Source organism: Hydra vulgaris, chromosome 15, assembly GCF_038396675.1.
Source record: "Hydra vulgaris chromosome 15, alternate assembly HydraT2T_AEP".
Classification (NCBI taxonomy): Eukaryota; Metazoa; Cnidaria; class Hydrozoa; order Anthoathecata; family Hydridae; genus Hydra; species Hydra vulgaris.
The window spans coordinates 35,003,226-35,020,000 of record NC_088934.1 but is presented as its reverse complement, the minus strand read 5'-3'; the positions used below and the strand labels follow the sequence as shown (position 1 = coordinate 35,020,000).

At 29.8% G+C, this 16,775-nt stretch overlaps 1 protein-coding gene across 2 annotated transcripts in view; it reads left to right on the top strand.

The window, feature by feature from the left end:
• LOC136091400 (TNF receptor-associated factor 3-like) overlaps positions 1-16,775 on the top strand; it is a 134,780-nt gene that overhangs the window by 30,861 nt on the left and 87,144 nt on the right. For both annotated transcript variants that reach the window (XM_065818914.1, XM_065818915.1), the window contains exon 4: positions 4,619-4,783. In XM_065818914.1, coding sequence (XP_065674986.1) covers positions 4,619-4,783 — 165 coding nt within the window. The remainder of the gene's footprint in view (positions 1-4,618; positions 4,784-16,775) is intronic.

Here is a 16,775-nt window from a genome sequence, read left to right as displayed (position 1 = left end):
TTTCCAAGAGATGACTATCGTGAATGTGCTGAGAACACACTGATCATCTTTGGGCAAACTCCACCACGGGGTGTATACTTTCTTAAACCAGGAGCTATCCACCAAACTCGGTGGATGGCATGTAACATTTATGCGAACAAAATTTTCATGTTTTCTGAACAATTGCCTTATGATCAGAGGATGAGAACCAAACTCTTTAGAATGAACAGATTACTTTCTCTTTTCCACACACCGGCTTGGACAAAAGCTAGCATCGGTGCTGATGCACCTATGAATGACCTGCAATTCATCCACGACATGATGGACTAAAAATAAACAGACAAGGAAGTTGCTGATGCCATTCTTTCTAAAATAACCAATCACCGATGGTATTTGACAGAAGAGGTAGTTCCATTTGCTTTCTTCAGCAAACATGTTAGTTCCACTGTGAAAAAAGATATGGCAGCGAAACTCTTAGAAATTCCAGTACCCGAAAATTTTCGTCTTGGTAAGCCAGTTTTTCGTCATATCACTCGTCAAACAGTTTGTCAAATCTTCTGGGACCTGAATCTCACTCATTGTTCAGCATTCTTGGCATCAATACAGATTGGCTTGCTAAACCAATTGAACAGTGGACAGAGCAACCAGGATACAAAGAAGTTGAAAAATTTGTTCGTACGGTAAAAGTTGTAAATAATACCGCAGAAAGAGGATTTAAATTGATTTCAGAATTTGCCACCATCATAACAAGTGATCTAGAACAAAGGGAGTGGTTGTGCAGGGCGTTGAAAACCACAGGCAGCAATATCCTGGTTTTGGCAAAAAAAAACCTTGGACAACGAAACAACATTAATAACATTCAGAAAGACAGTCTTAATTTTAGTTTTGGGGTTCCCGTCTGACACTTTGACTATAACTGTTAACCAAAAATGCAGAACTAAATTGGATAAACTGGATAATTTAACATATATTATGCTAGCTGCTTTTGTTTGGCTTAATTTCTGTGATTTAATTTCTAAATACTTGAAAAAAGAGATTTACAATAATTAATTCTCTGTGTTTCAACTAATTTTTTACATTATACTCAAACACTACAATGGGAAAAAATTCAATTTAGGTGGTTTTGAAAATTTTTTGCATAGTGGACACCCCTAATATATATATATATATATATATATATATATATATATATATATATATATATATATATATATATATATATATATATATATATATATATATATATATACATATATATATATATATATATATATATATATATATATATATATATATATATATATATATATAAATATATATATACGTAAATATATATATATATATATATATATATATATATATATATATATATATATATATATGTATATATATAGATATATAAATATATATATATATATATATATATATATATAGATATATGTATATATAAATACATATATGTATGTATATATATATATATATATATGTTTATATATATATATATATATATATATATATATATATATATATATATATATATATATATATATATATATATATATATATATATATATATATATATATATATATATATATATATATATACAGTATTGGACAAAACATTTGCAACCAATATCAAACAATGCTAAAAAGTGTTCCTAATTTTACATGTCTTAAAAACGAAACGAACTATACTACCACAGCAAGCAGTTCAGGAGTCTGGAGTCATAGCATGCCATGACATGAGCAATCAGCTGACAGGTGACATCACACAGGCAGAATTTTGTTGACAAGTGCCATTTTGCAGCGGACAAAACAAGTGCAACTTTTTTGGTTTGTTTCATTTTCTTAAGTCTGGTCCGTGTCAACGTCACGGAAGGTTTTTAATAATTAAAAGAAGTATCCAGAAATTTCCGAAGCATGCAGAAGCTTCCAGAAGTTTCCAGAAGAAGCATCTGGAAGCATCCAGTAGCATCCAGAAATATCCAGAAACATTCAGAAGCATCCAGACGCAACCAGAAGCTTCCAGAAGCATCGAAAAGAAGCATCTAGAATCTTTCAGAACAGGTTCACACAGGTTCATTTTACTATACAAGAGACATGTAAATCGACAGGCAATTCAGTCAGTATATGGAAGTCAATCAGTCACTATTATCACGACAGTTTATTGAAGTGAGTTTTATTAAAGTGTTTTATCAAAGAACATCAATACAAGAAGGAAAATACAACAAGTGTTTCATTACATCAATACAGTCCACATCCAACCAAGACGTTGTGTTCTACAGTGAATTATTGTATCATCACAAGGTATATGTAAGACGGTAAGCCTTGAGAAGCGTGATTATTTATTTTTATTACTTTTATGACTTCAAGTGCAAAAATGGCTCCCGACAGTCTTGGATTGGAACTAAGAAAGAAAATTATTGGCAATTACGTAAGTGGAATGTCACAAAAAAGTATTTGTGATAAATATCGCGTGAAAAAATGGACCGTATCAAGACTATGTTCCAAAAATCGTTTTACGGGGAAATTGGCACCAGATAACAAAGGTGAAAGACCGCGTTCCATCACTTCTAGAGAGAATTCTATGATCGTCAGAGCCGTCAAGAAGGATGCCTGGATATCATCAGTCGAGATACAAAAGCAATTAGAGCTGCATGTATCGGACCGAACAATCAGACGACGTGCTGTTGAAGCCGGATTGTTTTCTTGACGCCATGCAAAGAAACCGCTGATTTCACTAAGAAACCAGAAAAAAAGACTCCTGTTTGCTACATCTCATATTGACTGGAATGCTGCTAACGGTCTAGGTCCAATACATCGAAACAATGGAATAATGGACCTTTTTATGTATAAAAATATCCTGAAAGATGTTATATTACCTCATGCTGAATGGAATATGCCAATAAAATAGATTTTTCAGCAAGACAACAATCCGAAACACACTGCAAAAGTAGTCAAGCAGTGGTTTCAAGACAACCACCTATCGGTGATGGATTGGCCGCCTCAATCTCCGGATCTCAACCCTATCGAGAACCTGTTGGAGATCGTCAACCGAAGAATTAATCGTGAAGGTGTTCGTAATAAGGATCAACTGTTTGAACAAATTCAAATGGCCTGGGCAGCGATTCCACAAAGTTTCATTGATCACCTGATCGAATCTATGCCTAGAAGATGCAAAGCTGTGATCGACAACAAAGGATTCGCCACGAAGTATTGGTAGCAAAATACAGCTTGGTCAACATTTTGTCGAGTTGCACTTGTTTTGTCCAGAAGGAAATCAACTTTTTATAACACTTTTGATTAATTTATTAATTTTCGCGTACAAATAATGAACTTTGTGATAAATAAAACTTGAAGAACTTTGTCGCTAAACAGTTACATAGTTATTTCTCTAAATTGAAAAAATGCAACACTTTTATATAAAGAAACTAAATTAGCATTATTTGGTTGCACTCGTTTTGTCCGACACTATATATATATATATATATATATATATATATATATATATATATATATATATATATATATATATATATATATATATATATATATATATATATATATATATATATATATATATATATATACATTATCGAACCTGGTACCGTTATCATTTGTCTGCTCGAAGTAGTGTTAAAATCATTCAGCAGGCGTATCAGTTGTACGACTTTCTGGGTGGACACATACGCCACTGTCTAAAGATAATGATCTTTAGACAGTGGCGTATTATCCAACAATTTGAATAACAATGATGTTTGTTTGCGACACTTACTTCCATCCATGTTTAAAAAAACCTTATTATCTAACTTGCAGGTAGCTCTTCAACTTAACTTTTGGTTTTGTTTTCATTGGTATCATCCATAGTAACTAACATGACATATTTCTAGTAAAGATTTACGACTTTGCAAAACTATTCTTCCAATTTAATATAATTGATCTCTCATATCTTTTCTATAAAAGATATTTTAACAACCCTTACAAATAGTAATACTAAATATCTTAAGCAAATACCTAAGTCACTAATTTTTAACAAGTAATTAATTATAATAACAAAGAGTTAATAACGTTTAAAAATAAAAAAATAATAACAACTTTAAACTGTGTTAAAACGGTAACAAAGCAATTACAAGGACAAAAAAGTTGACAACAGATACTGGTTTTCGAACAAAGACAATCATAAAACGTTTAAAATATTATTTATAAGATACAAAACTTAAAATGAAAATAATAAATTCAAATAAAAATCCTTCGAAAATAAAAATTTAGCACGGTTGATTAATTAAGTTAACATCGTCAAATGGTTTGGTTTTTCATTTTTTTTTTTATTCGAGCGTTTTAAAAGCTTTAATGTTTTGATCATAAACTGTTTTTCTCCTTTTGTTTTAAAATCTTTAACGTTTTAGGGTGCGTTGTTTAACCGTTTTAGAGGTCGTGGGGTAGCTTGCCCATTCCGCCCTACGCCTTAAATTAAATCCGCCACTGGTTTTATTTCAGAGGTAGTTTTCTTCAAAATTTCTAAAGACAAAATGTCTTATGAGAGAAAGCGATTATTAGCAACAGTTAAAAACAGAGCAGTTTAAAAGTAAGCATTATTCTCAAATAATTTACAATAATTAAAATATAATTTTTATTTAAGAACCACTTACGAACTTGTGAATATCAAGAGGTAAAGTGCCTCAATGAACAGTGTTTAACCTCACTTTTGCGTAATGAACTAAGTAATCACATGGAAACAAAATGCATTTATCGTTTGATTACCTGTCAACATTGCAATCAAAAGATTTTTTTTTGTAATAAGCAAGTAAGAGCATTTACTTTTTTATGTTATTTTTTATCCTGTAAAAATTAATTTCTTTATTTTCAAAAAAATTAAAGATATTTTCTTTTTGTAATCTATTTAAAAGTGTAAACTAAATATATATATATATAATATATATATATATATATATATATATATATATATATATATATATATATATATATATTTATATATATATATATATATATATATATATATATATATATATATATATATATATTTATATATATCCCAGCATGTTTGACAAACCTACACAAATACAAAAATGTTATTTAAATATGCAGTTCACCTTGATTAATAATCCAGCAATAGTAAAAGTAGTTTTCCATATATAAAGCGCACTTTTTACACACTTCAAAAACTTAGACTACTTAAAGCTATAAGAAGAGTGGCGTCCAGGACGCCGAATTTTATACCACTTAGATTTCTAATTTCATACAAAGTTTTTAAGTTATGATTTGGAAAAAGTGCCATTATCGTCTTCTCCTAGCATGTTTGATGAGCCTAAATAAATAGAAAAATAGTATTGAAATATGCATTACACCTAGATTTGCAATTTAGCAACAGTAAAACTATTTTACAAACAAAAACCGTAAACACACTTCAAAAACCTAGATTTCTTAAAGCCAAATAGAGAGTGGCGTCCAGGACGCAGCTAAAAATTCACACCACTTAGATGCGTAGTTTCTTACTGATTTTTCAAGATCTGAATTAATCAGAATCTTTTCAAGGTTTTAAAATTTGATATTAATTGACGTAGTGATTTCTGGTCATTAGGCTGTTAAATTTGGACCTCTATTTTCCATGTTTTTGCTAATTATTTTTTGTTTCGCTATTTCACCTCAAGAAGAAAGACTAAATTTCAGGGCCAAATTTGTTATGCATTTTTCCAAATTGAGAGCAAAAAAACAAGCAAAAGCTTTGACAGTTCTACTCCAAACAAGGTATTCTCTGTTTCTTCTCTTATTTTGTTTTTATAAAATAGGGAGATTGGGACTTTTTTGTTTTTGCAAAATCTTTAGGAAAGAGTGCACGTTTTTAAGGTGGTCTATTTAGTGTGACTAGATTGCGTTCAACTTTGGATAAAACTTCCTCTTGCACTAAACGGAGTCGTTTCCAACTGCTTGATTGCCCGTTTTTATCATCTAAAATAAAACAACATTTTAAGAGTTACGGTATTGGTTTAATGTGTAGAAAAATGTGTATCGTTTTTTTCTTCAAAGAAGATTAAGAAAGTGTTAATGAACCCTCAAGTCTTAGAGATACTGTATATTGTCCCTTTATTAACCAGGTTAAGTAAGGGACAATATATAGGTTTTTGACCAGGTTGTCCATATATAACTTGATAACTTTTTTCTTGTTTATAATTGCATATTCATTTTGTGGTTCCAAAAAACAGTTATAATAATTTTTATTTAGAAGGACCATGCTATTAAGAGTGTTGATAAACCCTTTAGCCCAAGAAAGCCATGGTCTCCTTCAATTTACGGCTGAATGATTTAAAGGGGATAACCTTAAGTCTTAACCTCAGGTATTTTAAAACAGAACTGTTATCAGCAATATGGAATGAATTTATGAATATCCGATTATGATTAAAAAAATGCAGCTGTTAAGATATACCTAGACTACTTGGTCAAACCTTGAGTTATTTAATGCCGTTTATTTTTGGCAATTTTTGGAAGTCAAACTCTTCCATAATTTTTTTGATCTTCTTTTAAAACCATCTCCGCAGCGTTTTTTTGCTTTCAATCATGCTTCCAATAACTGGACATAGCATTTTTATATAAAGATGTGTAAGTGGTAAACAATTTGGGAAATGGTTAAATTTCTAAAGGAAAAAAAATACATAGTAGTTACTCATATAGCTGAGTCAATTGTCTTTCCATTAATTACTATTATAATTTTCGTTTATTCTGTGTAATAATAATGTTTGTTTAATATTATGTTGACACTTTTCACAAGCAAGAACTCTTATTTCACTGTTTCACGGCTTTTAACTAAAAAATTTATCTTTAAAAAACTTGGTTACTTGAAATTTGTGGATTGAATAGCTGAGTAACGACTTGTTAACTTCTTAGGTTATCAGAATTCAGAAATCGTTAACACATGGTATGATGCTTAAAAACCTCGGGTACTGGTACATAGACTCATAAAAAAAAAAAAAATAGCCACTAATTATTAGTAACTATCAGAATCAAAAAATAACTATCAGAATCATAAAAAATATATATATATATATATATATATATATATATATATATATATATAAATATATATCTATATATATATATATATATATATATATATACATATATATATATATATATATATATATATATATATATATATATATATATATATATATATACATATATTCATATATATATATATATATATATATATATATATATATATATATATATATATATATATATATATATATATATATATATATATAATAAAAATTATGTTAGTGTATTTTGCAAATAGAGGGCTCATTGTTCTTAAAGAACAAAGCAATAATAAATTAGTTAAAACATTTACCTAACTTATATAAAAAATTTTAAAATAATTTTAATTTTTTAAAAAAGCATTAAAAAAAAAATTGTAATTTAAAAATTTCGTCTATATCCCTATTTTTTATTTTTAGTTAAAAAAAAAAATTTTCTGTTTAATAAAATAAAAATTTAAACATAAAATAAATAATGTTTTTGAAATTTTTTTTTTAATAATATTACGGGCCTATTTAATGTTCAAGGGTCGGTTGCAAACCCTTAAAATATTTTTTATTCAATTTTTAAATCTAGCATTTTTTTTATTAAATACAACATATTAAAAGAGTCCTACAGTCATTTTCAAAAATAAATTGTTTTTCGAACCACCTTACCCTGCACAAATGACAAAACAATTTTCGACACAAAAACTTTTTGCTATTAGTTTAGCTCTTATGTTGAACTTTAAAACTGTATTTATTAGATATTTAAGTATATTATCATTATTATATAATATGATCAGATATTTTTTAATTAAAAGTGATGTTGCTAGTATAAATCTTCTCATTCAAAAATTTTTCAAATTTATACAAACTTTAAGTTTTTTCAGTCAAAATATATTTTTCCGAAAAAATTTAATTAAGTCATTTAGTTACTAAACAGTTTTTAAAAGTGATAATTGAGATCCCACAAAGCTTAAGCGGCCATTTATATGGTCAACAAGGAAGAATATGCTTAAGATCGAAGGCCTCCAAATGCACGCAAGAGACATCATTATGAAATCAACAACGACAAAAATACAGTCTTTACTAAGAAACTTAAAATGAGAGTTGATTTAACAAGACTATATACAAACTAATTTGTAAACTAGATTAACGAAAAAAAGCCTATTGGGGATTACATTCTCCGTTTTCTTCTAAATCTCCGCAACATGAATGTCAATATGAAAATGTTTCTAGTGTACAAAAACTTGTTGTCCGTTATCTAAATGATCATAACTCTCATTTATTGAACAAATGATTCTGACTTAAAGCTTTTATTCAAATTAATAAAAATGATAAAAGAAAACTTTTAGCTCTGAGTCTATTCCAACTTATTAAACTTATTAATCCTTTAATAAAGACTTTTTTAACATTGTCTTAGATCTTAAAATCATATTGATCATGGCTTAAACAAGCTGTTCCTGAAAATGTTTGTTTTTAACAATTAAAACGATCAAAAGGTTTATTGCTCAATAGGTACATATACAGCATAGAAAAGACTTATGAAAAACATTTTAATAGAAAATATAAAATAAATATAAAAAACTTATAACTTCATTTCTTTAAAAATAGCCCCGGACATTTGAGGAATAAGTAGTATAATGCTCAAACAAAATTTTAAACAGGAATTCGCTTCGTTTTAAATCATTAGGCACATACTTAATACATTATTTAACTAGCATTTTACCACGGACATTCCAATTATAATAATTTTTTTTACGAAGCAGAATTAATAACAAGAAAAACTTCTGTGAGGCTGTTTCTATAGGTTTATGGATCTTTTATAACTTCAGAGTTATTGTTATCTAAGCCTGTCTAAAATTATAGAACCATGATAACTTTTTTTAAGGTTTTTTTTAGCCTTTTTTTAAGTACTTGATACATTTTTATAAAATTGCATATAGTCTATTTAATGATGAAAAGAAAATACGATATACAAATACGAAATACATTATTGTAAATATAAGTACCTTCATTGGAAATTAAAATAAAACAACATATCATATTTTGTTAATACACTTATTTAAAATAAATCCACATAAAAACATGCAAAAACTAAAATTCACAGATTAACACTTTATACATAAGATAATTTATTTTTAAACACCATACACACGTACAAATCATAATAGTCGGAGGTAGGATTTAACTCTACACAATTTTTATGTACTTTATCTTTACATGTAAAACACTAATCCCTTCTTCATCAAAATTTCTACATATTATACACTTGGTTTTGTTTTCAGGAACTTTAAATAACCAAGTAGCGTATTTTTTTTTTGTTTCTTTCTATTTTTCGGATTTGTTTCTTTTGTTGATTGAGTGAGTTTAGGAAGCTTTCCATGCTCATCAATGAGTTGCTTAACATAAGGAGAAAAGTTGAGAATTTTGTTTTTTTGAACTTTTCTTTTTTCCAGAGTTAAATTTTTTTTGCGAAATTGTAGGAATTGGAGATAAAACATATAAAACATCAGTAACTGCAGATTTAGTAGATGGATTAAAAGCTAATGATTTTTTTAAAACGATTGCTATGATACTAGGTGTTGTAAAAACAAAAATTGCAGAGGAGACAACAATGGTAGATCTTATAAGCCACTGTTGAGTGATGGTATTGAGAATATTGTTATTCATTGCTGATGTCTCATTTATTACTGATAGATCATTTATTGCTTAGTTTCTGATAGCTTATTTACATGCTGTGTTGTTGTTGCTGACGGCTCAGTTGCCACATAAATATCTGTTATCGTAAATGCAAGATAATCAAGATCAGAAAAACAATCTACTTTAGGTTTGTTGAAACCAAAAGCACTTCTTATAGATGATTTTTATTCAGTTACTATATTCATTGCTTTCAACAAATTTACTTTACTCCAATTACTCTTCTTAGAATTCTTTATTTGCTTATTTGGCAATGTATACCAATAAAATGAAATATTTAAACAAAACTTGTTTACATTTTAATAACTGCAATGTATATTATTAAAATTAAAAAAGTCTAATTGTTAAATTAATAATATTAATATTTATTTTGATAAATATGAACATATATATTGCTGAATAAGAGTATAATATTCAAATATATATATATATATATATATATATTATATATTTACTGTATCTATACACATATAAATATATAAGAGTGGGTCAAACGCCCCTTCTTTGCGAAAATTGATGGGCACTATTTTCTGTGTGCTGTGGGTGTACTCTGCAATCAGTTAAAAACAAAGTTTAACTCATTTATGCAATTTTTAGACCCTGGTCAATGAGCTCAAAGATCAAATTTTCACCTCGAAAAATCGTGTTACAACCGGTTAAATAATTTTATCTTTGAGGCTCTGTTTTTTATCCAAACTGGTAGGTCTATATGATCAATTTAAGCCTAACCTTTTAGCAATTAAATAAATTTTAGACTGTGCTCAAGCGTTCCAGACTCTGAGATTTGACCCGGTTTCTTTAAAATTTGACCGGTTTTCATTATACCTTTTACTTGCCGGTCTGTTTATTATTAAGAACGCTAAAATTAATGACGCTTTTAAGCCTTTTTAAAAGAGAAAATTTGATGTTTTTGCATTGAAAAAAATCAAAAATAGTTTTAATTTTTATTATTTTCCTATTTTATGTTTTATTTTAGAGAAAAAAATAATAAATCTACATTAACAGTACAAACAATAATAATTTAATATTTACGATAAAATGGGAAAAGATACAACATTGAAACATAAAGTTTTTTTGATCAATGATACCATTGAGATACTACCATCATCTCAATTGGTTACTGGAGAGCAAGTTAGTCAGGACGGTAATGTCACGGTGACGTAAATGTTTGGGAAGTTACTGCTGTAGAGTTCTTAAACTTTCTTCAGCTGTTTTGCAGTCTGCTATAAACTGCTATATAAGCGAGGTGTTTAAAGCGGGATATTGAGTCTTAATTATCTTAATTTGGTGTCAACATTATTATTGCCTTGTTTTAATTATTGCGCATTCTCTATAGTTTAAGTATAAAAAGATCATTGTATCATTTAGTAAGTTACATTTAACATAAGTTTAAATAAAAAAGGTAGACACTAATAAAATATAAACTAACCATTTTAGTTAATTTATATTTTATTAGTGTCTGCCCTTTTTATTTTCTATAATCATTATTTGCTTCTATTGAATCAAAATATATTAACAATAACAGTTCAATTAAAAACTTAATAACAGTTTCTTTAATTTGTTACGTAATTTATATTGACGTTAAGGCCTTTCCTTTTTCAGTTGCTGAGTAGAAGACAACATCTCTTCTCAACAACTCTTCTAACACGGAGAAGAACAAGGTAAACTGGACTAAGAACTTAGTCCGGTTTTAAGCCACATTAAGAAGAGGCAACGTGGCAATTTATGAAGCACCCGTGAGCGAACGGAGTTGCATGCCCCTGAAAAACCATATCATTGGACGCCTCAAATTTTATTGAATCCACTGCCAAAAAACGGAGAGAGAGGATCGGTTTAAATGCTGTAGAGCTTAAAGGCATTTGGAGCAAAACGTTAAAATTCCTGCGTAGATCTGATCAAGCCATTTGTGCAAAACTAGAAAAACATTTAAAAGACTACGAGCGCTGCAGAAAAAAACAAAAATTTTGGTTCATTGAATGAACTGTTTGACATGACTAAGATGAACAACGACTGGTTGTGCAACGAGGATGAGAATCTCTACAAACTGCAAATTGAGAGCAAAGTTCATGTTGGTTATTCGACTGGCAAAACTGCTAGTGCCAATACCATCCACCCATCCAAGATCAGGAGGGCAATAGAAGCAACTGTATCCACACTTACCTGGTTAGCGTAAGCTACCTGATTGTTCCGAAAGGAGCAGTTCTTAGGAAGATGTTAATGCAGTATCAATGAGCAGAAGGAAGCATAACCCAACAGGCATTGCAAGACTGTTGGTTACATGCTCAAAGCTGTCGCCCACGGAGCAGTAGTGGTGTGCCGCCAGCTTTCTGATAAGGGCATTGAAATCCCAATCCCATGTCAATCAGCGATCCACAAAGCTATCTATACGAGAGCTACTCAGGTAAAGAAATTCTTGGTGAGCACGCTTCGTCTGTAGAAGTGGAGCACACACTTTGACGGCAAATACATTAAGGGCTTTGAATATTAGGCCGTGGTCCTCAAGACTCCAGGATGTGTTAGAGGAGTTCAACCTGTGGGGATCAGTTGTAATTATTGCTGCAGACGCAACTAACGTGAAAAACGGCAAAAAGACAGGTGCTGTTGTTCCGGTCCAGCAAATGTTCGAATAAAAAGCTCACCCCAAACCTAAGTTCATCAGTTGCCAGCAGCATGTGCTAGACCGCGTTCTTCGCGTTGTCATGGACAATGAGCTCCATGGGTCAACTAAATTACCAAACATCGATTATTTCTTTGTGCAGGATTTGATGAGCAATTACCGTAAATTGAAAGCAGCCTTCAGCAACGGTAAAGCTGAGATTAAGGAAACAGGCAGCTGGAGAGATGACACGAAGTTTCTCTACCATCTCACTCGTGTCTTTCTTCACTTAACTGAAAGGAAATAGGTTTCTTCGTGATTTTCAAACAGATCCCAAACATCAGCTATGCACGCTGGAACTCTCGTGCCACTCTAGGTCTTTTTGCGTTTATTTTGATGCCAGAAACCCGGATCAGGTGTTGCGTAAAACCTGTTCATTCATTTCTTACTCAGAGGCTGACCATTGGTTCAGCAGTCAATTGTTCCACGTTGAAGATTTTGAAGAACTATCTAAAGCTCTAAATGACTGCCCAAAAGCTATTAGTTGCTTAAAAACCCACTGGAAAACAGATGATTCTCCAATCATCCAACATTGCCCAAAGTAACCAGTGCTGCGAGCAAGCCATCAAAGTTATGCAAAAATTGCACGACTTAAGCCGCAATAAGGACAACCTCCCACTGAAATTTATTCTCTCTAATGACATTATTGTGATTATTTGACTTCCTTGGGCGTCGTATGATTCTATACAATGTTGTATACGTGTGACTCTACAGCCTGTGTTCAATTTTGTATTTGCTTACAGTGACTTAAAAAATTTGTCCAAAAAGCTAATAAATAAAATTCTTAAAATCATTTTGAGGGTGAGGTTTTTTTCATCAAATCGTCTTGAATGTAATATTTTATTTATTCTTATATAAAAGCTTATCAAATTATGATACAGGGAAACGAGGTTGTATAAAAGTCATTACCCTAGTAAACATGTTGGCTTCAATACATAAATTTAACATCTTATAGCCTGGTACTACAAGGAAGTGTTGTCACATCGAATACTTTAAAGCCTGCTGCAACAAGGAAGTGCTGCTACATCTACTGAGGGTTTGGCAAGGGGCAGCATTCTTTTTTCTTTAATTATTTCATCTAATGTTTAATATGTCTTTTCTGACAAGACCTCAACAAACAAACAAATAAAATTATTATAGGCCGTTTAACTGTAGAACTGTGTAAGTTTTATATAAGGTAATAATGATAATTTGTAATGTAATACAAGAAACTTCTGTTTGGTTTTTGATAATAATCAAACAGCGCCTTTTAACATAAATGGTTAGGTATTGGTGTAGTGGTAGAGCGCTCGCTTCATAAACGAGAGGTAACGAGTTCTATTCCTACCATGTTCTTGTAGTACCGCGCTCAACTTGTTTCTCCGCGCAGCGGCCTTTTTCGTCAAGGTTCGTGTTTCGGAATTGTAGAGTTAAGAGAGGGTTATATCCGCAAGTAGTTTTCTTATCTGTGGTTGCCCTCTCGGTCTTGGGGAGGTGAATAATAAAAATAAAATAAAGTTTAAAAAAAATGATGAAAAAATGTATTAATCACAAAAATTTCATTTTATGAATAAAATAAACTATTTGGAGCTACCCTCAAAACGTGTATCCGGTATCACCCGATCAACCATTCATAAAAGTATAACACAAAATAACACTTTTTACAAATATTGTAAACTAAATTTTTTTTGTAAATAAATAAAAAGTTAAGTGTCACCTAAAAAATTAGATACGGTATTAAGTGATTCAAAAATGATGATTCACTGTTATCCTGATTCTAGCAAATAATATTTGGCTCTACCATCAGATCGCTTTCCAATATTGGGGTAGATATTTGGATATGCCTTAAAACCCCTAAAAGCATATTTTTATAACACTCAATACCGAATAGCTGTCTAAGTTTTAGATGTACAACAAGTGTACGGGGCTACCCAACTTTCTACTAATGGATTGATTTTCATTTTACAAAAGGTGCCTTAGAGTTAGGGGTGTCCCAGATAACATATTTTATTATCCAACAGGAGATCAAATAACCAGATAATGTAATTAAAATCCTAAAATATATATTTTAGGCCGTGGTTAATGTTCCGACACCGGATTCTAAAGTAAAACGGCTATTCTTCCGACATATATGCATGTATAACTAATTTTTTCTTAGTTGAACGCGCGTATTTAAACTTAAGTTATTATTAAACATTTTGACAATTTCACTTAAAATTCTTGTTTAATTTAACTTCATAATTTTTTTTATACGCATTAAATTCATTTATAAACTCAATTTAAGTAAATATTAAAATAATTTTTTTTTGTTTTAAAGAATATCTGCCCAAACCTAAATTCTCATTAGATGTATGCACACTCCACTGCGTCTATCCCTATTAAGTCAGTAAATATTTTTACACCATTTAAGTCAGTATACTCCACTGTGACTACATTTAATCAGTCAATATATGCATGCATTGATGCACTTTTACTATGAAACGTATGAAAGATAAAAATGATAAATATAATTATAAATAAACAACAACAATACTTAAAAAACATAAAACTTAGAAATAAAACATTAAAAATAAAAATTAAAAATCTTCCCAATAAAAAGTCAAACCCTCAATCCTGACAGTCGCTCTATAGAGTATTGAAGTAGAGTTTAACATCCATTGCCTTACATCAATATATTAAATCTCTGAAAAATTAAAATATAAACATTTTTTGCGAACATATAAGAGTTCTTTTATGTAGACCTTACTTGTAGGCGCGTAAAAATAATGACTTCGTGTAAATAAAAACCAAAAATATTCTTATTTTTTGAGTACGATTACTGCGAGTAAATGCCGCAAAAAGAGCCACTTTACTTTGGGATCCGGTGTCGGAACAAAAACCGCGGCCTGTATTTTGTTATGACAAAATATTACCGTGATAAACCTTCAAAACGGCGAGATTTGTTTGAAAGTTTTCTGAAATTAATGATAGCTGTGATTTCACAGCAATTTGCATTCCATGTTGAAAGCAGATAAGAAAGGGATTTAATCAATCTGATCGGAAGTCTTTTCATCACGCAAAAAGTTTTTATTATAAAGTTTATGAAGAGGAAAAAAGTCAATATCGAATCTTCTTCAGCTACACAAGGAAGTTCAAAATATGTTAAATTCTGATTAGGTTTTTTTTGTAAAAGCTGCTCAATGACTTGATGTTTTCTTCAATCACTCAATTAAAGGAAAAATTATTGAGCTGTTAAATTATCGGATACATGAAAAGTTTCAACTGCTAAAAGAGTTAGCACTAAAGTTACTAGCACCGCCTGCATCCATTGTATTTTCAGAAGACTGCCTACATTATTTATGAGAAAAAGCAGTTAAGGGTAGAAATGTTAGTTTCTCCACGTTAAGATAAAAGAAATGCAAATAAGTAATAAACTAAGTATTTGTTACGCACTTATAATTTTAGTACTGTTTTAATAATAATAAAAACAGTGTTGAATAGAAACCATTAACATTTGATTATTTAAAATTAAAATATTTCTAGAATTCTTTCAGTTTTCAAATGAAATGAACATGCAATATCCGGTAAATAAAAAACCGGATTAAATTACTATCCGACCAGATATTGGATACCAAAAATTACTTAAATCCATGACACCCTTAATAAAAGTCTGTATTAATTGCGTGATTACAAAGGTCACTTTTTTTTCAAACGAAATTTTATCAAACAACATATTTTTTATAAAATGTATCGTGTAGTGCATATTCATATACCAACAAATATACATTTGAAACCCACAGCACAGCATTTAGAATATTTATTCTATTTAGAGTTGCTGGTAAATTTAAATAGTGGAAGCAAACGGGCCTGAAGTATTAAAAAGCCTAGAACCCATAAGGTACTTTAACCATTTCTGACCATATAAAAGTCTATTTTAAAAGAAAAATGTAATTAAAGCAGTTTTAGAGCAAAGTTATCAAAAAGCAAACATAATAAAATAGTGCCATTGGCATACATTTTTTACTAAATATGTTAGCATTTGTTTTCTTTAATATTGAATTTTATCTTTATTTAATTTACTCATCAAAGCAGCAGTTTTATGCCCATTAGTGTTATTAATATAATATCAATATTCTATTGGCTACTAGTTATTTTACTGATTGGAAATAAAGTGCCACGTTGCAATTTGCAGGTATCCTTGTTATTGCATTTAGTGCAGTTGTTCAAGGCCACATAAACAACTCTTTGTAATAACTTTGGATTTAATTGCAAAATTTAAGCAACTGCATAGTTTGTTGCTTATTGTGACATGCATAATCTATGATTAATCCAAGATTTTTAATTAAAACAAACCTGTTAAATTATAATAAAAGTTTCCATTAACTTTATTTTTCCACTACCTTCTGCTAGTGCTTAGTTTTTATAAATTTTTCCTTAGGTGATTCATT